Source organism: Vipera berus, assembly GCF_964194415.1.
Source record: "Vipera berus genome assembly, chromosome: 4".
Classification (NCBI taxonomy): domain Eukaryota; kingdom Metazoa; phylum Chordata; class Lepidosauria; order Squamata; family Viperidae; genus Vipera; species Vipera berus.
Window position 1 is genome coordinate 36,355,725 of NC_138206.1, and position 26,673 is coordinate 36,382,397.

The 26,673-nt window shown below is 35.7% G+C and overlaps 1 protein-coding gene across 1 annotated transcript in view; it reads right to left on the reverse strand.

Moving 5' to 3' along the window:
- Positions 1-6,590: 6,590 nt before the first annotated feature.
- The window catches only part of CIP2A (cellular inhibitor of PP2A), a 38,693-nt gene continuing 18,610 nt past the window's right edge, over positions 6,591-26,673 (reverse strand). The window contains exons 9-21 of the mRNA XM_081326916.1: positions 24,257-24,481; positions 22,155-22,307; positions 20,279-20,427; positions 19,127-19,226; positions 18,765-18,883; positions 18,415-18,610; positions 17,885-17,959; positions 17,695-17,805; positions 17,172-17,368; positions 12,465-12,578; positions 11,508-11,590; positions 9,719-9,858; positions 6,591-7,901 (exon numbers count right to left, since the gene is read on the reverse strand). Of these exons, the coding sequence (XP_081183042.1) occupies positions 7,731-7,901; positions 9,719-9,858; positions 11,508-11,590; positions 12,465-12,578; positions 17,172-17,368; positions 17,695-17,805; positions 17,885-17,959; positions 18,415-18,610; positions 18,765-18,883; positions 19,127-19,226; positions 20,279-20,427; positions 22,155-22,307; positions 24,257-24,481 (1,833 nt within the window). The 3' untranslated portion in view covers positions 6,591-7,730. The remainder of the gene's footprint in view (positions 7,902-9,718; positions 9,859-11,507; positions 11,591-12,464; positions 12,579-17,171; positions 17,369-17,694; positions 17,806-17,884; positions 17,960-18,414; positions 18,611-18,764; positions 18,884-19,126; positions 19,227-20,278; positions 20,428-22,154; positions 22,308-24,256; positions 24,482-26,673) is intronic.

The following is a 26,673-nucleotide window of genomic DNA, read 5'->3' on the forward strand; positions in this document are numbered from 1 at the left end:
TCAGGGTAATAAGTGCTTCCGACCACGAATCTGGTATCTTAGCTTCAGAGAGGAGTTCATTATAGAGTTCCAGCATTACATTGCCTAACAGTTCCTGCAATGTTCTATATAGTTCCGCTGGTAGCCCATCTGGTCCTGGTGTTTTGCCGCTTTTGTTTTTTAATTGCTTCTGTTAATTCCATCATTGTTATTTTCTCTTCTAGTAGCTTTTTAAAGTTCTCTGATACTTTAGGTATCTCTGTTTTTTCCAAGAATTGTTTTATCCTATCATCTGAAACTGCTTGTTGCTTATATAAATTCTCATAATATTCCCAAGCTATTTTTTTCTTTTCTTCATTTCGGTGTTGTAAAGTCCCCTCGGCATCTTCCAGTTGTTTAATCCATCTCTTCATTTTTTTAAAAAAATTTTTTATTAGTTTTCCAATATTTACAATAATATCTTTAAAAAGCAATGTGGTGTCCAAGTTACAATAATTCAATTTCAGACAAATACATATTATTACAAATCTCCACATTATTTATAACCAATACTTCATCTCTCTTTTTTCTTCGATATATACTATCTCTTATCTAAATTAACATATTTCTTATTACTATCCATCAATCATTTAATAGCTTATTTTATTTTATTTTTTGGATATATATCCATCAATCTTTTAGTATATTTCATATTTTAACATTCCATCTTTAAGACATCAAACACCTTATCTATTTTTTCTAGCTTTAAATTTACATTGATATTAAAATTAAAACATTTAAGATTTCTCAATTTCATATTACTAAATAACCTCTTTTTCCTTTATACAATTCTCTTCAATACCTAGTAATGTAGTCCAGTTCTCATTTATCTCATTTCCATATTTATATCAATTATACAATATTTAAAATAGTAGTCATTAAGATACAAATCACAAGGAGAAAAAGAAGAAAAAAAGAAAAAAGGACAATAAAATATTCTTGTTTCTCATTTAGTTTCCACATATTAAAAATTAACCAAAATTTGTTCCATTTTAACATTCAATACATCCTTCATGTCTCTGCATCCAAATATATTAGTTACATTCTATCATTCTTAGCATATATACATCTTAACCCATATCATTTAGAAAAACTCAATATTTCAATGTTGATATTCATACATTTGTATTTTATTTTTTGTTATTATTTTTTTATTAGTTAATCAATATTTTTATCTACTCATCAAAACATTCTCGTAATCCCAGTACCATCCTGTCTATTTTAATATTATCTATTTCAGGCCTTTTAAAAATGTTCATATTTCTTCAGTCTTATTCTTGCTTTCTTCCTTTGCCATGTCATTTTGCGCTTCTTTGCTTCAGGGTCATCAAAGCATTCTTGTATTACTATATCATATTGAAGTGGACCCCCAGTCTCCACCTTTAAAGAATTAAAGAATCTGCCAACAGCACCACATCTTATTATTTTCACCTCTTGATACAATTGTCCTGGTCCAAATAAACTTCCTTCCATATTTTCTCCATCACCATCTTCAAAAACCTGTATTTGTTGACTGTTTAATTCTTCTGCCAATGTATTTAATTGTTCAATTTCTTCTGTTGAGTTCTGTCCCAGTAAAATATTAATTGTAGTCACAGTTTGAGTTTGAGTTTGTTTCATCGAGATGCTTTCTAATTCTTTTCCAAAAGCTCTTATTTCATCGCTAGCTGTAGAAAGGAGCTGATACGTTTGGTAAGATATTTCCCACAGAGCATGAATTTGTTTTTGAAACTCTTCCATTGTAAACTTTCACATCTGATGTTCGAGGTTACTCTTTATCTTGTTTTCTTAAATATTTTCTTGTCAAAATTGCAATTTCAAATTTAGCCACTGAGTGTCCCCCAAGTACTTTAAGAGTTCTTTTCTTTTGTTATTTCTTTCTTAAATGTTCTTTTGTTTCCAAAAAACACCTGTGAGTTTGTTCGCCACCTCCCGAAGGGAGGGTTAAATTCCCCCTCCCTCTCCACAGGGGGGAAAGTACTTAGCAGCTTAATTAGATGAAAAGAAGATGATTAAAGTACAAGAGAGGAATCTTACCCTTGTCTCTTCCATGCTGCTTTAATGTTGCCTGATAGTAGATTTGACTTCGGCTGTCTGCAGCCTAGGAGCTGGCCATATTCCTATGGTCAGTCTTTCGTCTGCCGGTACAAAGGGAATGCAGGCACTAATGAGGGGGTTGCTGCCCCCCGTGTTTCTGCAAAAGCCCCTTCTGTCTGGACACCCCTCCAGGGCGACTCTTCGGTCCTTTTAGGACCCCCCAGTGATGCGAATCTGGACGTGGAAGACGGGAGCCATCCTCCACGCATCCATTTACAGCTGTCGGCATACCAGAAGCCATTTAATCCATCTCTTCTCTTTCTCCTTTTTAATTTTATATGTCTACCATCTCCCTGGTTTGTTTGCATGTTCAAAAAAAGGTTTGTTTAGCTGCCTTTATTTTCATTGCCACTTCTTCATTTTCTATTAAGTTCATTTTATGCTTGTTCAACTCCATTAAATTTTTTATCTTTTTGTTTTGTGTATCTTTCTGTAGTTCTTTCTCAAGTCTTATATTCTTCCTCCAGTTTTTCCCTAATTTGTCTTTGCTGTTTATTCTTTTTCCCCATATAAGATATAGCAAGTCCTCTCATGTACGCTTTTGCCATATCCCAGACATTTTGAAGTGAAGTATCTTCTGTTTTGTTTTGCTTGAAGAAAACATTTCTTTTTCCATATATTGCTGGAAGTCTTTTTCATTCAATACAGTTTGATTTAATGTCCATCTCGTTCTTTTTTTTGTCCTTTCCATATAATTGTGACTGGGTTGTGGTCCGCCCATGTGTTTGTTTCTATGTTTATATTTTGTGTACTTGTAAATAAGTCTATTGATGTCCATATCATATCTATTCTCGACCAGGACAGGTGTCTGTTAGAATAGAATGTATATTGCTTCTTCTCCGGATGTTTTTCTCTCCAAACATCTAATATATTTAATTCGTCCACCATATTATGAAAAGATTTTGGAAGTGTTCTCCTTAGGGTCTTTTTTTTTGTCATATTATAATCCAGCCTGGCCTTTACGATAGCATTGAAACCTCCAATCATACATATGCTCTCGAATTCCAATTCTATTATTTTCTGGTGTAATTTTGAATAGAAATTTTCTTGGTTTTCATTTGGGGCGTAAATCGCTACCAATAGTGTTTTTACAATTCATAATTACTTCCACCATTAAAATTCGCCCTTCTTCATCTGAATATATCAATGTAGTTTGTATTGCTTTTTGAATACCACACCTCTTTTACTCTGATCTGCGAGGTATATAATTCTCCTAATTTTGGATATTCTAGAAGATTTTTATGTTGTTTCTTAATATGGACTTCTTGTAAGCAAATTATGTCCATTTTTAATTTCCCCAATTTATTTAGTGTTTTTTTCTTTTTATAGCTGAATTTAGTTCTTCTTCCATGATTATTTATTTGAAGTTTTAGTTGCTCTCATTATTCTCATCTTTGCTCTTTTGCCTCTTTTCCTCTTGTCCCTTCTCTCAACACCCTTTCCTCCTGTTCTATGCTATACTTACTGCGTTGCTTCTCTGTCTCGTTTCCTTGCTGTCTGATTACTCTTTCCCCTCTCAGCCTTTCTTCTTCTTGCTACTCAAAGTATTGATCATAGAAAAGTTCTGCTTTCTCTAATGTGTCCAGTCTATGTCTCTGTTCTTGCCAATTTATCATTACTCCTTCTGGTATTAACCATCTAAAATTTATCCCTTTTTTAATTAAGCATTTTGTCAGAAATTGATACTCCTTTCTCAGGTCTCTTACTCTTCTTGGGATCTGTTTTAATATCACTATCTCTCTTCCTTTGTATTTTATTTTAACATTTCTCAGCTTCTGTAGTATATCTGCCCTTAATGCTTTTTTAGTAAATCTTATATGCACCTCTCTGGGGAGAGTATTTCTCGTTGCATATCTAGTATGTATTCTAAATATCTCATCTATATCATTAATTATCTTTTCCTTGCTTTCCTCCAATGCTTCTGCTAATATTCACGCCATTACATCTGCTAGGTTCTCTCCCTTTTCTTCTTCAACATTTTGGAATCTTAAATAATAATCAGCTCTATCCATCTCTAAAGCGATGATCATTTTTTCCTGATTCCTGTCTGTTAATGTAAGTCGGTTATCAATCTCCTCTAGTCTCTTATCTGTTAATTCAATTCTTTCTTCAGCTTGTTGCAATCTTTGTTCATTTTTCTCCATCAGTTCTTTGACCTCTTTTACGTCCTCTTCTAGTTTACCAATCCCTTCTTTGAAGTCTGTGTGTAGAGCCAGTATCATATTTTTCAATTCCATGTTAGATCTCTCTTGCTGCGTTGTATTGTCCAGTGATTTCTGTGCCACCGGACTCTGTGATATTAGGGCAGCTGTTGCTGGGTGTGTTGTAGTCTTCTTCATTTTCTCCAGTAGTTTGTAATCCAAATGTCGATGGGGTATTATAATCCAAATGTGCTCCAAAAAAAAAAGTACGAAAAATTTCAGTGACAAGAAAAGGTGAGAACAAAGGGAAAAGGAAAGAAAAAGAGAAGAAAAAAGCCAAATATTCTTATATCTTAAAAAAAAGAAATTAATCCATACAGGTTATGCTCTTTGTTCGTTTCAGAATCTCCGTGCCTTAGTCCAAAAGAAGAGAAAATAAAAAATATGGTCTCCAAAGTAAAAAACATCCACCATTCCGCAAACTAAAAAACAGACTCTGTAAACTTCTAATCAGTGAGTCCAGCAGCTATCATTCAAGGTCACTTACTCTCCCTTTTCCTAAGCTTCAAGAGTATTCTTAGCCGAGATACTTGATTCATTGCCTTCTTTTGCCTTCCATTGTTATCCACCACTGCAGTTCCAGAAGGAGCAGTTTAAAAATCCGCTCCCCCCACTTCTCCACGGCTTCAAATTCTTATTTTATTTATTTATTAGTTGGATTTGTATACTGCCCCTCTCCCGAAGGACTCGGGGTGGTGTACAGGGCAATTAAAACACTATATTTCCCCCCCCCACAGTTTCCAGCATTTAAGGTTTCTCAATCGTCTCACCCAGGCAGTCCTCCAAACTTACTTTCAAGATCTTCCAAGTGGCCACCCCGGCTTGTGATGGCTCGCAATGGCTGTGATAGCTGCTGGTCCGGGAAGCTTCCATCAGCTCTCCAGGAGGTTGCGATCCCTCCTGTGTTGCCAAAACTGTGCCTCTGGGAAGACCTGTTCTCACCTTTCTTTAATGGAAACTTATGTTATTATCTCCACTTGACAAATGTAACTTAAGTGTCTGATTTCTTTTCATCATCCTAGCATGCACTGTTGTACAGTATATACACAATAGTAAACAGTACAGTACGTACTCCGTCTTAAAGCAGTGCATCTAGTGGTACCAAAGGTCTTGTCTGTGGTGGCTCCCTCCCTGTGGAACATCATCCCTAGATAAGATTGGCCCCCACTTTGACAGTCTTTCTCAAGGCCCAGATCAGGCCTAGGGGCCCAGAGTGGTGTGGAGCCTATCAAATGGCTTATTTGATTGTTGTTGCTAGAATGGTAGTGTTATTGCTTTTTATATTGGGTTTTTATCTTGCAAGCCATCTGGAGTCATTGACAGTAAGTTGGGTGGCCATATAATTTTTCTTAAATAAATATACTAAACGTGCTTAACATGCTACTGAAGAAAAGCTGTGGATCTATAAGAGTAATAAAAGTGTTTATGACACAGTGAGATTAAAGAGTTTGGGACAGCTAGTTGCTTATATTGAAGTATAATAAAATCTCAAACTTCAAAGGCAGAAATACAGTGAAAACATGGAACATAAAAATCAGGAACATGAGAAAAGCCGCACAGAGAAATGAACTGGGCATACATTAACATCTTAGGCATTATATAATAAGAGGGGCCGTAAGTGGGCACTTTTAGCTAAAAGTTCATACTTATTACTCAAGACACACAGGAATGGCACTGCTTTCATAATTAGGAATGATATTGTAAGGGCAATACCTGGGTACAATGCAAACAGTGATTAAATAATATCAATTAGACTTTGCAGACAAACCTTAGTTAATAATTAACTAAGTTTATGCCTTAACCATTGACACAGAGAAGATTGACAGGTTATCTGCTCAAGTTTTATCTGAAATCGACATAATATGCAAGCATTCTGTGCTGTTTGTGGTTGCCATTTGGAATACCAAAGTTGGAAATATTCAAGAGGACAGCCTAGATGGAAAGCACGACCTAAGAAAAAGAAATGAAGAAGGAGAATGACTTACCAATTTCTCCCAGTCCAATGTTTTTCATTACTAACAGTATTCCAACAAATAAAATTATACCTTCATATGCATCATACATGCATATATAGTACATCATACATGGGCATCATTAGACTGAATACACCTTTTTTTTGGTGGAAAAGAAAAAGATGGAAGACTTCAGTTGTTACAGGAAAGAATGGCAAGGGATTGGCTGAGGAACTAATTATGAACTGCTCATGCGAGCTCCAAGTCAAGATAAATTGGAAGAAAAAAGTAAACCAGTTTTCATCAATCAAAGATCCATGCATAACTTGAGTTATTTATTTCCTTTTCCAGAGACAAATTATGCAATTACAACAAAAATATAAAAAGACCACTACAGATTCCATAATAAATACTTCATTTAAATGTCAAATAACACTGCCAAGTTGCAGACAATAGCTTTCAAAAATATAATTGACAGCATCAATTGCACATAGTTAAAGAGGAAGGCTGGCATGTTGAATTTAAAATATAAAGGTATTTGTTGAAATGTTGGCATATGATCACTACCCTCTTAAGTGGAATTACTACTAATTGTTTTGGAGTTTCAGTGTCTCCAAACATAATCAGGTTTCATTATATCATTAAAGATGACAGATATATAAAGTACATGTATATAAAGTATATGTCCTTGTCCTAAATGTTGTAAGTTGATTTTTAAACTATACATATTGGTTGAAAGTTCATTATTTTAAAACATATTCATGCAATAGTTTAAAAATATACACTGTTATTGTCTATCTTCAGCAAAAAAATAGGTTTGTAATAAATACTAGAAAATGTGTAGAATATTTTTAAAAGAAACAAATACAACCTGTGACTATTATATTCAGAAATCTCTAAATTTGAAAAACTATGAATAGAATTATTTGACATTTACACCAGAAGGTAAACTGAATATATGAAAATGAGCATCTATTCTGTTTTTGGGGGGAAATTCAGACCTCTTTTAAATGTGCAATTCATTAATGTCTATCTGTATTGTAATACGGGACTTAAAATGTTGTTTTCTACATAATATATATATATATATATATATATTTGCATACTTTCATTTTGAAATTTATAGGTTAACCAGCAAGATTTCAGGTACAACATTTTATATACAAGGAAATGAAAGCTTTTGTAAAATCATTTTGAGTAGAATTACTAACTTAAGTAAACCTATCATAGTTGATAATTTGCACATCAAATTGGTTTTTACTTAAATGTTTTCTAAAATTATATCCAGTCCTTGTTAAATTAATAAACAAGGCAACCAATAATGATATAGGTATTAGTATCAAAATGAATAGAATATAGCCTACTATTCATAAAAGCCACAATATCTTCAAGGAAAATTATCTAAAATATTTTTCATAACAAAACATAAAATGGCATTAATTGCACACTTATATAATCTCCTTTATAAACTGAGATTCACAGTTTCTGCACTTAGTTTACCACCACTTAAGCTATGGATCATTGCAATCATATGAGAATGTTTGTTTAGTTCTTCTTGCTGAAGCTTGATTAAAGCCTCCTTTTCTTCTAGTCGCCCTTCCAACTGCGACTTCTGAACTTCCAAAGAAGATGCCTGAAAATACATATTATACACTATTTAATATTTATTTATTTATTTATTTATTTTATTACATTTATATACTGCCCTTTCCCAAAGGACTCAGGGCGGTTTACAGGGTGATTAAAAAACCAAGATACAAAAGGTAAAAACAAATTTAAAAAAAATTATATTTGTCCCTGCATAAATAAATAAAACCCCAGTTAAAATAAGATTAATCCTCAGCCTGAGCCAGAGAGCTCGAAGAGCCAGGTCTTCAGGCCCCGGCGGAATGAACGGAGGTCGGGGGCAGTCCTCAGCTCCACTGGCAGCTGGTTCCAAAGGGCAGGCACCCCCACTGAGAAGGCCCTATCCCTGGGTGTTACCCGCCGGCAATCTCTTACCGGTGGCACCCTGAGAAGACCCTCCCTGTGGGAGCGCACTGGACGAAGGGAACTTGATGCCGGCAGCAGGTGTTCCCTCAGATATCCCGGACCCAAGCCATTTAGGGCTTTATAGGTCATCACCAGCACCTTGAATATAGCTAACAAACATGCAAATATGCATTCTGTTCACATAGGGTGAAGTCAAAATCCAATAAATTCCACGCTATAGATAACAAAACTTACTTAGAACATCTAAACTGACAAACCAGTCGGCAATTAGACAATAACTCATAAAACATGTTTTGAAATGGTTTGGTTGTTAATTACTAATTGTGCTAAGTATATTTTGGACAATGATTCAGTCGATAAATTATACTCATCTAGATAATATATACATATATACCTTTTCCAAAATAAAAATGAAAATCAACAAAAAAACTTAACAAAATAAACCAGATTAGGTTTTTAAGGCACTATTTATGGATGTAAGCTGCTTAATGTCTATTATTATTTTATGAATCTAAGAAGGCAGTCTTTTTTATTCGAAAGTGTATCTCATTTAATTCAATATATCTTTAGCAATATTTGCAACCTCTATCCATTTTTAATTTTATTTTGTTCAATATGTATACATATCAACAATGAATTTATTCTATATTCCCTAGAACACGGGTCGGCAACCCGCGGCTCCGGAGCCGCATGCGGCTCTTTGAGCCGTCTCCTGCAGCTCCCAGCCGCCCGGTGCGCGCGCACCTCTTCGAATGGGCAGTGGTGCGCGCGCACCTCTCCAAATGGAGAGTGGCACCGCCCGTTTGGAGAGGTGCGCGCGCACCTCCCCGAATGGGCGGAGGTGCGCGCGCACCTCCCCAAACCTTTGGAGAGGTGCGTGCGTACCTCCGCGCGAACGGGCCGCGGCATCGTTCTTTGAGGAAGCTGCCGCGGCCCGTCTGCAAAGCTGCCGAAAGCGGCAGCTTTGCAGATGGGCCACGGCAGCTTCCTCAAAGAACGATGCCGTGGCCCGTTCCGAGAGGTGCGCGCGCACCTCCCCGAATGGGCGGAGCTGTGCGCGCACCTCCCCAAACCTTTGGAGAGGTGCGCGCGTACCTCCGCGCGAACGGGCCGCGGCGTCGCTCTTTGAGGAAGCTGCCGCGGCCTGTCTGCAAAGCTGCCGAAAGCGGCAGCTTTGCAGACGGGCCGTCGCCGTCGGGCAACCGGGAACCGGTTCCATCTCACTTTTAAAAAAAATGGCAACCGCGTGCGTCTGCGCATGCGCAAAAAACCGTTTTGCGCATGCACAAAATGTTTTTTGCGCATGCGCGTGCATGGACACGCGCGCGCGGCTCCCAGTTTTTTTAATTTGTGATGGAACCGGTTCCCGGTGGCTCTTTTCCTTTTTTAGGTTGCCGACCCCTGCCCTAGAATCACAAGAAGTGGCAGCACACAAATAATCCTAAATAAATAACTTACCTTAATACTCAGTTCTTTTCTTGCCTGTTCAGTTTTACTTAGATCTTTTCTAAGAATGTCCATTTTGTCCTCCATATCTATTTTTTCCTTCTGTTTGGCTTTTAGTTTTTCTTCCTGAACTTTTATCTTCTGTTGTAAACCTTTTAAAAAATATGTAGGAAACAAAAAGGGTGACTCCAAAACTTTTGGACACTGATACTTTCCCACAACTATCATTGCATGAATTGTGCAGCACTGCCATCTGCTGAACATTGACCGTTCACATTTTATAGTCCTCAGCATTTGTCTTAATAAAGATGCATTTTTCAGTTTAGTGCAAAAACATACTTGACTTGAAATGGAGATTTTAAGAAACACAATTCACTTAACCGTGGCTTCTTTAATAAACCACTAATGACAGGTGACATTGAACCAAATCCAAAGAAATCACATTCCAGCTCAAAGGAACATGTGAACTCAGATTTTTTTTTCCTAATTTGCCTTACATACAAATAATTTATTCTGAACAACTTAAATTGCTTGTATTAGTTAATTCAGCAACTTACATGTTTCTCAATATATCTGGCTACAACAATTACTATTTCTAACTCATGATGAGACATCTGTTATTTGGCCAGATAAAGAAAGTATTCTCTTGTGGTATTGTTAAAAATCTGTGCTGTGACTTGTGTACTGATATTCCTGTTTCTATTAATCACCAAGGAAAATACCCTGCACTTTCAGTTACTGTTTGCCAAAGGTTTTTCTTAGCATTTAATTGTGAGTCCAAAGTACACATAGTCCTCAACTTATAATCACAATTTAGCCCAAAGTTTTTGTTGCTAAGCGAGATCGTTTTTAAATGAGTTTTGCCTCATTTTACAACCTTTCTTGCCACAGTTGTTTAGTGAATTACTGCACTTGTTAAATTAGAAACACAATTGTTAAGTGAATCCAGCTTCCTGTTGACTTTGCTTGTCAGAAGGTCCAAAATATGACCCCGGGCCACTGCAACATCACAAATATGACTCAGTTGCCAAGCATCTGAACTCTGATACGTGACCATGAGGATGCTATTATAGTCATAAATGTAAAAAACATTCGTAAGTCACTTTTTTCAGTACTGTTGAATGGATACTAAACAAATTGTTGTAATTCAAGGACTATCTGTAATGGAACATGCTGTTTGCCAAACATAAGCACCTTGTCTAGTGAGGAAAGAACTCTAGCCCATAAATAGTTTAATTTAATTTAGGCAAAAACCAGATCCTAAACAGCTCAGGGGTGATAAAATATAGCAGCAGGCTCTAAGGGATTATGCCCTTCTGTTGCCAGGGCAGAAGATAGGGAGTAGCACTTTATTTTTTTAAAATATTTGCTTTTTAGGCTTTCTCACTAGCATTAATAATGCTTGAAATAAAATAGTTCCCTGCCAGTTTGGGGAGAAGACTAGATTCAGCTTGTCTAATTTTTTGGTTTGGCTTTCTAAAATGAGGGAGCAGGACTTGTATGCTTTATACCAGAAGTATTAGAGGCAGATAGTTCTGCACAATGTAGAAAACAGGTTTTTGAAATACTGCTTGTCTTTGGGATGTCTTAAAAGGGAACATAAAAATGAAGGTTAACAGCTTTTCCAATATAAAATATGTAATGATATAAACAGACTGGCAATGAAATGTCTACAAGAAAACAACCAAGCAAAGAGAGCATGAAGAACCCAACAAATATGCAATAATAGAACAGATTAATTTTTTACCCTTTCTCTATAAGCAATATGTGTGAAAAATCTGATATACTTATAGGTACTAACTTGATATTTGCCCATCTTTTTCTTGCATCTGTTTGTTCAATTCTTTTCTATGTTCTTCTGTTTCAAGAAGCTGAGCAACAGTTCTGAAATTGTAGGCATAAATATTAGATTTCACATTTTAAAATACATATGAAAAATAATGATGTCTCTAAGTATCATACTGTAGTATATATGCCAGACATGTCAAACACAAGGCCCGGGGGCCAGATCCGGCCCGTGAAGTGGTTTCATGTGGCCCGTGAAGCCATCCTGGAAACAGTGAGGGAACGGCCCCCACTGCCTTGGCCCTGGCCCAGAGACCCTCCTTCTGCCAGAGACCCTCAAATCTGTCCCACTCCTGCCCAGGCCCCCATAGGCACCCTTGATGCGAACAATGTGGAGCTGGCCATGCCCACCCAGTAGGCCATTTGCACTCTAGCCACGCCCATGCAGTAGGCCACACCCACCCGGCCCCCTGAGGGCAACCGCAATGCTGATGTGGCCCTCAATGAAATTGAGTTTGACACCCCTGATGTATGCCAATTACAGCCTTACTTGTTATCAAAGTTTATTTTCATAATATAGACCTTCAACAGGGAGATGTACCCAGACCCAAGTGAAACTTTCAATGTCATTTAATAATGTTGAAAACAGGAACTAAGAAGAAAAATGAGTCAGACAAAAAGTTTAAGTTGTATGGGTAACAAGTGAGAAAAAAAGTAAATAGTACAATTAGAATAGGCATAAGATCTCAAAGTCATACAACAATATAAATGTGGGAATCTTAGCAACAGGAAATAAATATTTTTATTTAGAAATAATTTTAATTTTACTAGTAATCATCTGTCCCCAATTACTGAATAATCTTTATCATGGCTGTTTGACAAAAAAAAATCTATACAACTTTTGTTACGATTCAACCAAACCATTTAATTTAAATGAAGTTTTCTTTAAACTTTACAAAACAACTTAACTTACTTTTCATTCTGTTGGTTCAGTGATTCATTCAGTCTTTTAAGGGTCTCAAGTTGTTTATTCAGTGAATTACACATTCCTTGCAGATTGTTATATTGCTTTTCAATAGTTTCATGCCTAAAATTTCCAAATTAGTACTATTAAAAGGAACGAATGCTATGCAGTTTTCATAATGTAATATTTGATAACATATATTAGAATGTGGGGTCCTTGGTGCTCTCTGACTTTGATGGTTTTCTTGCAAATGTTTCATTACCAACTAGATAATAGATCAGTGCAACAAAACCTTAGTTCAACCCTTAGCTATAAATATTGTTTTCTATTGGTATATATTAGAACCTCCTTTCAAATTCATCTTCTTTCTGTGTTTTTGGAATTGTGTGTTTAGCACTTTAAATTCAACTTTTAGCACTGAGGAAAAGTGCTAAATTCCATGAGGAATTCTGATAAGAATACATATTTTTTTAAAAAATATTTCTCACCAGTTAATATTTCTCACCAATTAATCAACAAATTATTAATTTTCTATGCAACTTTGCATGGAATATAAGTATGATTTTTGAACAATTAGAAGCAATAAAAATAGTTATTTTCTAACAATAGAAGTGACAACAGAACTTGATCTATCAACAAGAAATAAGTAACATCTGCAGTTAATTTTTACTCATACTTCTATTTATAGGAATTCTGTTTTGAGATCTACAAATATTCACCAAGATACTTCCCAATTTCCAAACAAGGTTGTGAACTCTTAAGATGTTCTTTACATTGCTTCAATCAGGCATTTTCTCTCTTAAGAGTTTTTTTTTCGATCTTTGGGGTTTTTTTATTTTGGGGGAGAGGTTTTTGCAAACGTTGCAGTTTCTGTTGCTTCTATTTCTATCACTTTGCCTTACTTATTAGAGGGTATGATAAAAAAGTTCCCATAGCTAAGCAACAGTAGAAAAAATAACTGATAAGATTAAACACTAAGACCTAATTTTGCAATTTGGTAGCCAAACTTGATTGTAGTTTTCATAAATAAGTAATCTGATAACTTTCTCATACCTATGTACAGTAATGGCCAGAATTGTGGAAACCTTTGGGGAAAAGTGTACATTTGAGTTTTGATAGCTAATAACACCACCTTTTTTGGAGTATATATCAATGGAAAGATAATTTAATCAAGAATGTAATGCAACAAAGTTATCAATTATTTGTATTCTATGAAAGGTTATAGCCAAATAACCACAAAAAGGAAGCACAACATGCTTAGGTTGATATCAGGTAGCTTTCCTTCATCTGATTGTAGCCAATAAGCATGAGTGTTTAGAGAGCCAATCAGGTGTCATCTTGTTTTGGCAAGGAGCCAATCAGATCACAGTAGGATTCAGTTATTGATGTCATGTATTGAAGCTGAGATGACATTTGTAGGTGTGTTATGTGATCGCTATCAAGTTGGTACTGTCCATAGGGCAATGTATGGCAGTGAAAGTTGGACCATAAAAAAGGCTGAGTGCCAAAGAATTGAGGCCTTTGAACTCTGGTGCTGGAGAAGACTCCTGCGAGTCCCTTGGACTACAAGACGATCAAACCGGTCAGTCCTAGAGGAGATCAACCCTGACTGCTCTTTAGAAGGCCAGATCCTGAAGCTAAAACTCAAATACTTTGGCCACCTAATGAGAAGGAAGGACTCACTGGAGAAGAGCCTAATGCTGGGAAAGATTGAGGGCAATAGAAGAAGGGGACAACAGAGAATGAGGTGGCTGGATGGAGTCATTGAAGCAGTAGGCGTGAGCTTAAATTGACTCCAGAAGATGGTAGAAGACAGGAAGGCCTGGAGGAACGTTGTCCCTAGGGTCGTGATGGGTCGGACACGACTTCGCAGCTAACAACAACATCAAGTTGGTTGGGGTTTTTTGTGTTCTTTCATTTAGTGAGCTTGTAAAACATAATAGAATTAAAGTAATGGTGCAAAGAGTTGCCTGGTCACCCAGAAAGCGATGTAAAATAGTGTTATTAAGTGAACAAGGCTACAGTTAGAAGATAAATTGGTGGAAACTTAACCAAAGATTGCATTTCTAAGTTTTTGAAGAGGTATAAGGAGACTCAGTCACTACAAAACCACACTGGTAAAGGCAGGAAAAGGTGCACAACAGCAAGTGATGATTGAAGAATTAAGAGACTGTGCCTATGTGACAGAAGAAAATCATCTGGGTGTATACAAGATGAAATGGTGCAATGCAATGTGAAGTTGAGTGCAAGGACTGTTCGATGCAGACTGCAAGAATTTGGCCTAAAATCTAGAATGCCACACAAAAAATTTTTTATCTCTCAAACAAAGGTTGAAAAGACTAAACTGGGCTAAAACCCATGTTACCTGGACAGAGGAACAATGGGACAGTGTTATTTGGAATGATGAGAACAAGATCTCCCTGTTTGGTAGTGATAGCATAAAATACGTAAGGAGAAGAATCAGAGAAGATTTGCATCCAGATTGCATTACACGTACCATGAAACATCCAGTCAGCGTTATGATCTGCGGCTGTATGACATCACAAGGTGTGAGCAGAATTTGTGTGATTAATGGGAATATAAATGGCCAAAAATACATTAATGAAATACTTGAGCCCAAACTGAAGCCTTCCGCACATGATCTTTTCCAAGACAATGAAGCATTTATATTTCAACAAGATTCAGCTCCATGTCATGTTGCTGCTGTGTGCAAAAAGTGGTTTCAGGATAATCATATTCCACTGCTGGAATAGCCTGGGAATAGCCCAGACCTTAATCCAATTGAAAATTTATGGAGCTGACTAAAGAAACTTATTACTCAGAAGTGACCCAGCAATAAAACCCAGTTAATAGAAGCAATCATTCAATCTTGGTCTCACATTATAACAGCTGCAGAACTAAAGGATTTGGTTCACTCCATGGAAGATGTTGTAGGGCCATAATTCATGCTAAAAGTTACCCAACTAAGTATTAACTGACATGGTGATAATTTTTGTATATCTCGTTTTTTCTACGTGTTTCACTTTTCTTCTTTATAACTGCTATTCTAATAGCAAATCCTTCATAACAGTTATTGCATTATATTCTTGATTAAATTATCTTCCATTGATATATAGTTTTATGGTACTACTCCAAAAAAAAGTGATGTACCTCAAATGCACACTTTTCCCACAAGGATTCCACAATTTTGGCTACTACTGTAGAATAAGATTAGCAAAGGGTTCAATTTAGCTGTTGTCTATGGAGATTCTCAGTCATCCAGATCATGGTTGTTACAAAGGTGCTTTTTCTAGAGGCAACTGGACTTTCTTGTTTTTCTTTGAAGACATTTCGCTTCTCATCCAAGCTTTTTCAGCTCTGAAAGATCCTCAGGAGGATCTTCAGCCAACACAACATATGTGCACACTTTAAACCCAAGAATACATTAAGGCAGAAGCTTGTCCACCCCAAGGATAAAAAAACCCAAACACAAACTAAGTAACGTGGTATATGCAGTACAATGCAGTGACACATATGCAGATCTATTACATTGGGGGAAATCATTTCATAAACACATGGCACAATGTAGGAGAAAAAACACATCAGGACAAAATTCAGCAGTCCATCTGCATTTAAAAGACAAAGGCCACTTTTTTGAGGACAGGAAAGTCCACATTTTGGACAGAGGATCGCTGGTTTGAAAGAGGGGTCAAAGAGGCCATCTATGTCAAAACTGAACAGCCCTCTCTCAAGATGAGGAGGGATACATCATCTATCTCCAATCTACAACAGTCCTTTCAGCAGTTCCAAGAAGGCTCCATACACATTTGTACCACTCAAATGACCTTGAAAACACAGATAAACTTCCAAGTGGTCTCAATGACTCTCTAAAACAATGAAAATGACCAGCTGTTTGCAAGGAATATAAATCCTTCCATTCCCCACCATCCAGTCAGAGCTGAAGAACCTTCTTGGATGAGAAGTGAAACGTCTTCAAAGAAAAACAAGGAAGTCCTATTGCCTCTAGAAAAAGCACCTTTGGGACAATTTAGCTGCTGGCTTCTGAAAACTTCCAATTTATTTTATTTTATTTTATTTATTTTTTATTTTAATTCCATTTATATCCCGCCCTTCTCCAAAGACTCAGGGCGGCTTTACAAACTTAGCAATTTGTCCAAGTTTTGTATTAATGCTTTACTTAAAAGCTCAGCATTTACATTTAAAATATTTGAGATAATATATAGGTCCTTACTATCTAAATTTTGCAATATCTAATAAATTTCAACCAACACTGTTTGAAGAGTAGAAACTTCTTTTCTCTGCAACTTTTTTTCAACCTATGCAGTAAAAGAAAGAATAGTACCCAACTTTATTAAGCTAACATCCATCACTCTGAAGAATTGTTGGCACTTACAGGTAGTACTAGACATATTAGGGCAATTGGAATCAGGATTGCCATCACTAAGATGTGATCTTTGCATAGAAATGACAATAAAGGTAATCCTGGCTGCCATTAAATAAATATCAATGTCATTAGATGAGGCAACTTCATGCCAACTTTCCTTTAATTATAGAGCTACAAATTCTATTTGTCAATAACAATAAAATCTCCATATTCATCCTTTTTGATGATAAAAGCAATTATATATAAACAGTTGTATAATATGATAATCTGAGTGCTAGCTTTTTTTTTTTTTTGCTTTCCATGTAGAAATGCTTAGCAGGGTTGTATCTTACTTTTGAAGTAGCTCAATGGAAGATCTTTTCAGTATCTCATATTCTTCTGCTACTGTTTGTAGTTTCCGATTATGCTGAAATAATTGTTCAATATCATTTTGTGCCCGTTCAGATTCTGTCTGCTGTGCTTTCAATAGTGATTCCAGATCTTCATTTTTTCTTTCTGTATCCTTCAGCATTGAAGCAAGCATCCTAGCCTTTTGGAATTTGTGCAAAATGACAGTTCCATTGTGTGAATGAAATGTTAGGACACTAGACCAATGAACCATGCTATTGCTAAAGCAACACTTAAGGCTTTTAAATTTTAAGAACCCAGACAGCAAACTAGTCTTTAAAGCATAATTTGGAGATATACAAATATCTACGATCATAAAAGGATAACATTTTTATTCCAAGTAAGTGAAACCCTAACCTAAAGTTTATTTTCAAATACAAAACAAGGCAGATTATATGAGCAATTTTGTACTGACAGATGTACATATATAATAAATGAATCCTTATATGATAATTCTGCTTTACCCACCTCAGATTCAGCTTGAGCTCTCTGGCAACGATACTGGGCAATAAGTCTATCGGCTTGAGAAAGAGCTAATGCCTTTGCTTCCAAAAGGTCCTGCAACCTTGTTTCCTTAGACTAAAAAGAAAATTATTGCAAAATGAACTGCACATTCGGAGCATGCCCATGAAAAAAAAGATCTATTAGATATACTCACTGCCAATGCAGACAGTTTCTGTTCATATACTTCCATTATTTCAGATACCCTGATGTCTGTGACTGATTCCTTCATCTGTTGGAAATGTTCATATTATAAGCTAAAGCAATATGTAAATCTTAATTCAAAATTGTACCTATATGGACAAATTAAAAACTTGACATAAAGAATGACTACACAAGTTCAATTGACAAAGTGACATCATACAAACCTGGGTATTAATGATATTAATATAATTATTGAAATATTGCAAAATATTTTTTCTGTGACCCTATCACTCATATTTATAAACACAGCAAATGAATATTCATTAATTTTTATATTAATGGATTCTATAGCACATTGATTATATGGCACTGTAATGATATTGTCTTACAAAATCAATTTACTTCATTGTCTTCATTCAGATATTTAGTGGTTTGTCCAAATTTCTGGGTACTGCAGATTCAAGTCCCATACTGAGCTACACTATACTGCGGTTTAATATATCGAGACAAAAATGTTTTTATGTTTGTGTTAAAAGCACTAACCTCCAAACCAGATTGGAGTTTTTGAATCAGGTCCTGAATTTTGAAAGTTGCAGCATCACCATCATTGGGATGGCAAACATTAGAGGATTTTACTGAATTTACAGAAGTCATGGATGCTTGCAGGTGACTTCTTTTAGAGACATGCTCAGATTCCTGTTGTCTGTAAGCATTATTGGCTGCAATACTCTCACCAAGCCTAATAAAAGCATACACAAAAAGCAATATTAGTGGAAAAGTGTCTATTTTATAGAAGAAGCTCAAAACGTGAAATAATGGCAGTTTCTCAAGGTAGATTTTCAAAAAGATTTTTATGAAAGACAGTATTTTTAAAGAAACAATAGGAAACTTACACTATGGCAGGAAAATCTGGCAACGGGGCTGCTTCAAATAATATTCGAAGTCCTGCTTGAACTTGTTCCCTGTGGTGTGATGTTAAAGCAAAAGCCAAAGGGGTAACCAAGCGTTGGTCCTAGATACAGAGCACTTGTTAGTTAAACAAATCTTTTTTTCCCCCGTCAAAACAGCCAGCAGTGGTTTAAGCAGGTTTTTGCACAAACTTCCTTTTAGCCTCATTTCATCTGCCCAGGTGATATTTATGTTTTTAAAGGCTATGGAAATTGGTTTGATAAGTCTAATAGTCACTGTTAGAAAATGATCAGAATGACATGCATCATTTTTAGAATGATTAATATAAATATTTAAAAGTTTGTACCTGAAGAACTTTGTAAAAACTGACTTCCATGTTAGGAACCAGCTGCTTAAGCTTACTCATCAGATCCAGTGTTTTTAAGATTAGATCAGCAGCAAGTTTGCTAAAAATGTTAAGAAAGAAAGCATTTTATAATGAATAAACATTCAAAACTAAAATAATTACTTTTACAACTCTATGAAACCTATAATCAAGGGGAATGTAAAATTAAATCAAGAGAGCAAGTAAAGGCAGAAAGATATAGTTATCAATGGCTTTCCATTTGGATATCAAGAGGGTTAAAAAAAAGACATGGTTTGTAGCAAAGTAAGGTAAAATTTGAAGTAACGTATAGTGATGATGAACGTGTAATTGCTAAAATGTTTAAGCTTTTGTGGAAATTTCAAACAGGAAAAACAGGTTAAAGATTAAAGTGGGCTAAAAATTTTGGTTATAATATACAGATGGATCATTGGGAAAATATGTAACTGAAAGGTTTGAAATTCTGTCACTTTCAATTGGACTCATCTTTTGGAAGTGAGGGAAAAAGCTAATCTTGAATGGAACCTTCATTTGCCTTGTTCATACATTACACCTGAACAGGGTACAGCAACATGTCTATTCCTATGCTATTCCCACATACTATTCCTATGCTGAGCAGAAAAATCAGAAGCAAGGTTAGATTTGCGTAACCTTTGATAAGAGTTTCTGATTTTTCCAAGAGTTCATCCACTTTATGTTTAAATGAATATACACTCCCACTTCTATCTAGACTTTCTTTTGAATAATGAGGTAGAACTGATACACATAACTCCATGGTTATTGGATTCATTGTTTAGGAATACCTCTAAACTTTGAAGTATAAAATGTTATGCTTATAATAAGAGCCTATTATGATTCAATAGTACTCTGAAAAACTTTGTTTTTAACTTGATGAAAAAAGGGCAAAGTTAAAAAACAGTAATTGTTCAATTATTGCAACCACATACTTATAAATTAAATTCCATCTAAAACAGAAGCACAGGCTATGAATTTTAGGGAGAGTTTGTTAGCTATAAGGTCTTCACAAAAATATAATAGGGACTAGTCCCTGCAAAATTTCAATTTATCCTTCTGAAATACAAAGGTATAGGTTGGAACAAATAAAAAATGATAAAAACCCTAGCTTGGGCTTACCTCAATTCACAGTCCATAAATTTTGTCCCAAAACTAAAATCAATTCCACTAGAAGTAAATTGGTGTTCTATTAAAGTAGTACATTTGCTAGCTGTTAAAACTTTAATGACATGCATTTTCAACATATCATCTGCACAAAGAGGTACATTCTGTTAAGGACTCTATTTTTTAAAAAAATGTTCAGCTTACGGTCAAATTCACTAATGAATACTGTGCATTCCTCACTTTCTGACTGCTTTGTTTAACAACCTTTGAAAGTTATGATGGTTGGAGAAAAAGAAAGCAGGAAATAACATCAGACAAACAATCCAAAGACAATACCCTAATCAAGAAACTACCGAGGAAAATTACATTTCCACCAATACTGGAAGCTTTTATATTAACAGGGAGCAAACAGGAAGCAAACTCCACACCTAGTTGGGTAATAAATCATCTGCAAGCAAACAACAAGACTCAGAAACATCAAGCGTTCCACGGTTCAGCCATGAGCTACCTATATTCTCTTCTGTTTAGGAAAACAAAGCAGCTTTGCAAACAACCCTCACATTGTAGCATCCTAGTCACATGAGTATAGTCAAGGCTATGGTCTTCCCAGTTGCAATGTATGGCAGTGAAAGTTGGACCATAAGAAAGGCTGAGCGCCAAAGAATTGAGGCCTTTGAACTATGGTGTTGGAGAAGACTCCTGCGAGTCCCTTGGACTGCAAGGCGATCAAACCGGTCAGTCCTAGGGGAGATCAATCCTGACTGCTCTTTAGAAGGCCAGATCCTGAAGCTAAAACTCAAGTATTTTGGCCACCTAATGAGAAGGAAGGACTCACTGGAGAAGAGCCTAATGCTGGGAAAGATCAAGGGCAATAGAAGAAGGGGACGACAGAGAATGAGGTGGCTGGATGGAGTCACTGAAGCAGTAGGCGTGAGCTTAAATGGACTCCAGAAGATGGTAGAGGACAGGAAGGCCTGGAGGAATGTTGTCCATAGGGTCATGATGGGTCGGACACGACTTCACAGCTAACAACAACAGTCACATGAGTGCTATTTGCATACTTCACAACCAGCTTCAAACAAACAGAATTTATAGAGAACATGGAAGCAAAGTTGCAAGTTGCAGTTACATGATATCTTTCTTAATGACTGCAGGAATTTGCTTAATGTCAAAAGCCGATATGAAGTTGTAAGTTCCCTGATTTTTCACTTAGACGTCCTGGCACTTAGTGACAAGTTGCTGGTCCCAATTGTGATCAGTAAACGAAGATTGGCTGTAAGTAAAACTCCCTAGTGATGCAAAATGAAAGTCTAAACAGGAAAATATATCTAATTCAAAGTAACGTTAAAAACTTGAGAATCTCCAAGCAATGCCCACAACAACTGCCACATGAATTAATTAATTAATTAATGAAGAATGTTCTTCTGTATTTTACCACAATTTCCAAAATAAGTCAAACAATAAATTATAATTTTATTATCATCAGACTTTTCTTAATTTCTGTGGAATATTATAAATTCATAATGGCAAATATATAAGGTGTCTTGCAACAAAAATCCAGATGTTGAAATAATAAGAAGCAAACATCAAGAAATCTGTCATAGTTAAGTGCCAATTATTGATATATTAATGCAGAAAATGGATTTCCTATATAAAACACTAAGAACAACGTTAAACATTTAAAAAAATGTTTCAATGTCCTAATCGGTTTTAAAATTATCTAGATGAGTGACTCTATTTTGTCTTAAATCTTTTTCTGTTTTGCACTATCTAATACTGTAGAAACTTTGTTTTTAAGCTTTATAATATTCAAATGTATTTATCTTATTTCAAATGCATGATTTTCTGACAATCTTCAATAACAAAAAATTACAAGAAGGATATTTATCAAGATATCAATAGTCTTGATCATTCGTTCACATTTTTTCTTTGCCAACAGATCTTCCAGTATGTGATCAGGAAAATGAAGATGGTCAAGAAGAATGGGCAAAAGAAGATCCACAAAACGCTCAGCAGTTGCATTATTGCCTGCATCAATAACATCCTATAACAGAAATATTATCAATTTAATTGGCATTGAAACAATTGAATAATTATTCTATGTTACCAAACTCTGTGGAGTATAATTCATTATTTTTAAAAATGCAACCTAACCTATTACTTGATATTAATGTTACTAATTTTTGGTTTTAAAAAGATTATAGTTTAGATATATTAGCTTAAATAGACTAATTTTTAACCACTGTTTTACAAAAATATAATTATTAATTGTTGATCTGATTTTCATAATCACAGTGTTGAGTATCTTTCCCTTTTTAAAAATATAATAATGAATTATTTTATTACAAGAACTTACAAAATTGTAGGTGACAGGTCTTTACATAGAGGAAAAATATTTTTTAAATTTAATTTTTTTTAAAATAAGAAATTTGTAAGAACTTTAATTCTTGCCTAAGTATTTTCAAATGTTCATTTATATACATGTTTTACTACTTCACAGGGCCCTAATAAGTACACACATGTTAAGAAGTGCCTTCATATACTCTTCCTCCTATGATCAAATGCCAACGTCCTTCTGATTCTATGTAGAACAAACAAGACAAACTTTATATAAATGAATTAATGGACATAATTTTGACATCAGAACTTAAAAACAGGACAAAATAATAGTATTTCAATCTCCCAGGACACTGTGTTGCAGACCATAAAGTGACTATCTTAAAAAAATAATACTGTACTAAGAGAGATGGCTGAACTCATATTTCAAAAGGTTTCAGCCAATCTTAAAAAGGTTTTAATAAATACAACATTTTTCATACATTACAATTGCTACTTGTAATGATCATCATTACATCATTACAAGTGAGATTCAAGGTTCTGGTAATGGTTTTCAAGGCCCTACATGGCATGGGTCCGGAGTACCTTAGGGATCACCTGCTGCCGGCGTCAACTTCCCTCCGCCCTGTGCGTTCCCACAGAGAGGGCCTACTCAGGGTGCCACCGGTCAGAGAATGTCGTCTGGTGGCCCCCAGGGGGGGGGTCCTTCTCTGTGGGCGCCCCGGATTTATGGAATTGGTTGCCGGTTGAGCTCCAGATGGCGCCCGACCTTCGCTCCTTCCAACGCGATCTGAAGACTTATTTGTTCGAACAAGCCGGCCTGGCCTGATGGGGGATGGGTTGGGATTTTATTTTTATTTTTTATTTTTTTATTTTAATTCCATTTATATCCCGCCCTTCTCCGAAGACTCAGGGCGGCTTACAAGCTTAGCAGTAGCCTTCATTCTATGTATATGCCTGCTTATTAGGGCTTTCACACACACCCCAAGCGGCATTATTACAAAGTCAGCTTAATTGCCCCCAACAATCTGGGTCCTCATTTTACCTACCTCGGAAGGATGGAAGGCTGAGTCAACCTCGAGCCTGGTGGGATGCGAACCTGCACTAATTGCAGGCAGCTTTATTGTTGTTTATTGTTTATTGTTGTTTTAAATATATTTAACTTATTGTTGTAGCTTGGGCATTTCGTTTAATTCTTTTTTAACTTTTGTATTTTTGTACTTTTATATGTTTGCCCTGTTCACCGCCCTAAGTCCTTCGGGAGAAGGGCGATATACAAATAAAATTATTATTATTATTATTATTATTATTATTATTATTATTATTATTATTATTATTATTATTATTATTATTATTATTATTATTATTATTATTATCTAGATTTATTATAGCTCCTGTCTCATGCAAGAAGACTCTGGGAAGCTTTAATCTGTCTCACATGCATCTGTATAACAAACTTGTCTCCCTTTTCTTTCCCTGGCACCCTAATTTAAATCTGGTATCAGACTAGCTACTCCTTGCATCTGATGAAGTGAACTGAAGCTCATGAAACAATCAAATTTATCAATAAAACAAACTATTTCTTGATATAAACATTCCTCCTACAAAAAAACTAGGAGTAACCCAATACAACAGCCAAAACACTGAATTAATTACCTCAAATAGCTCCCGGAATAGCTCCAAAGCAAGATTTGAACACCTCTCAGATACTTCCAGTGGCTGGTTTGACCAGTGTACCAAGACAATAGATGAGTCAGAATTCTTAGCACGAGTTGCAAGTCTTGTACTTGCACAGGCTGCTACATTTGGTTCCAGTACTGTTTGACGTACAATATGACGGAGTTGTGTCACTGAACAAAATGCAAGTAGCAATTCTAATATCTAAGAGGGAAAAAAATGTGTTTTCTGTTTTAGAAGAATATTTTATTTATTTTATTTTTATTTTTATTCCATTTATATCCCGCCCTTCTCCGAAGACTCAGGGCAGCTTACAAGCTTAGCAGTAGCCTTCATTCTATGTATATGCCTGCTTATTAGGGCTTTCACACACACACCCCCAAGCGGCATTATTACAAAGTCAGCTTAATTGCCCCCAACAATCTGGGTCCTCATTTTACCTACCTCGGAAGGATGGAAGGCTGAGTCAACCTTGAGCCTGGTGGGATGAGAACCTGCACTAATTGCAGGCAGCTGGTGTTACTTAAGGAGGCATTAGCCCACTGCGCCACCAAGGCATTCTTTACACTAGTATTTAAGACAATTTCAGATTTCTGATGCAAAGCTTTACTGCTGAAGCACAGTATTGCTTTAAAATACCTTAAAAAATTAAAACACTATCAAATTCTTTATTTCATTCAGTATTTTAAGCAGTTATAGCATTGAAAATGTACAAAAAAAATTTAAGAAAGAAATTTAGCAAGCTATCTATTCAAGAAGGTGTAGTTTATCTCAGGGCAAAACATGCAATTAATTATTTTGGATTGCATCTGACTATTCCAGTTCATGTTTGGGGGCTTTTTATTTTTTGCTGTGTGAGCAAATAAATCTGTGAAATTGTGACAAATAATATGGTATTGTGGCCAGTAAGAAAAAAATTGATAGTATTTCTACTATCTACATTTTCAGTTGCTTTTTTTAATATTAGAAAGAAAGACAAAACGAAACATAAAGAGTCTAGGAAAGTCACACAGAACCACAAAATGGCTGTTATAGACCACAAGCAGAGAAAATGAAACAGAGGAAAGGGCACAAAGAGACACAGAGACACATACCGATTCACACAGAGGGGGGGGGGTCAGACACAAATAAAGAGCAATCAGAAGGACGGAACATCTACACAAGCAGACAAAGGAACAGAGAAAAATAAACTACTCTTTTCTTCTGATATTCAATGACTGGAAATAATTCCTTTTCCTTATCAATACAAGGATGGTATTATTCCAAGAATCATTGATGCCTGACCCTTCCATAATTTCCCTCCAACCAATTTTGCCAAGCAAAGGAAATTTTTGTTGGTGCTGTCAGCTTCTCTGGAATGGAATTGCTATTTGTATTGTAAAGGAACAATATGACTGAAGCAGTTGAAGAAAAGAAGGGAGGAAGAAGAAATATGCAATGAAGGATCCAGCTGGAGCAAGTAGAATAAGGAAGAAAAATCTGCAGAGAGGATAACTGATGATACCATTGATGACATAGAAAAGGGGATAATTTAGAAGGACAGTGAGTAGACAAATGTGACCTAGGAATCCCAAAGAAAGTTATCTAGAAAAGAATCTAACATATTAAATTTAATAACTGGGTGGACAAAGAACTGAAATAGTTAAGGAACTGAAAGGCAGCTGGGTAAATAAATGTATATCCAAGTCTTGGAAAATCAATGCTTTCAAATTTTAAAAAATATAAATGACTGAAGACTGGTTAATACATCAGAAAGTATTGTTTGATCAAAGAATATTTTTAAAAGATTGAATATTAATTCTCTTTTTCTCTCTCTCCTTGTGTGTATGTGTCTAAGAAACCGAGAACTCTTTTTACACAGTTCTTTTTTATTTCAAGTTATAGCATGTTAGCAGAGGCAGGGAAATAAAGTTATGCTATAGTTGAACTTTTTTGGGAGGGAAGTGACTTGGAGTCAGTGTTGACTCCTGGCAACCACCTGGGCAGTCTCAGAATGTTGTTGCCTATTTCCTAGGGCTGAGACCATGAATGGTCCAAGGCCACCCCATCTTGGCTTCATGCCTAAGGCAAGACTAAAACTCGTGGTCTTCTTCTTTTTAGCTTGCTGCTTTAACCACCACACCAAACTGGCTCTTTCACATTTTATTTATTTATTTATTTATTTATGAAAATTAGGAACTGCCCATCTCCATCACAGAGCAACTTTGGGCAGTGTACAATTAAAATATAAAAGCATAAAGGCTGTATATATTTATATTAGGAGAAAAACAGGATTAAAATAATTAAAATTAAAAAGGTGAAAGGACACCCTTCAAAGTGCTAACCAGCTCCATGGCTGCAGAGTCCTCTGTGAGCCCCAAGAAAGTCAGCAAAGCCAGATTTTCAGATATTTCTGA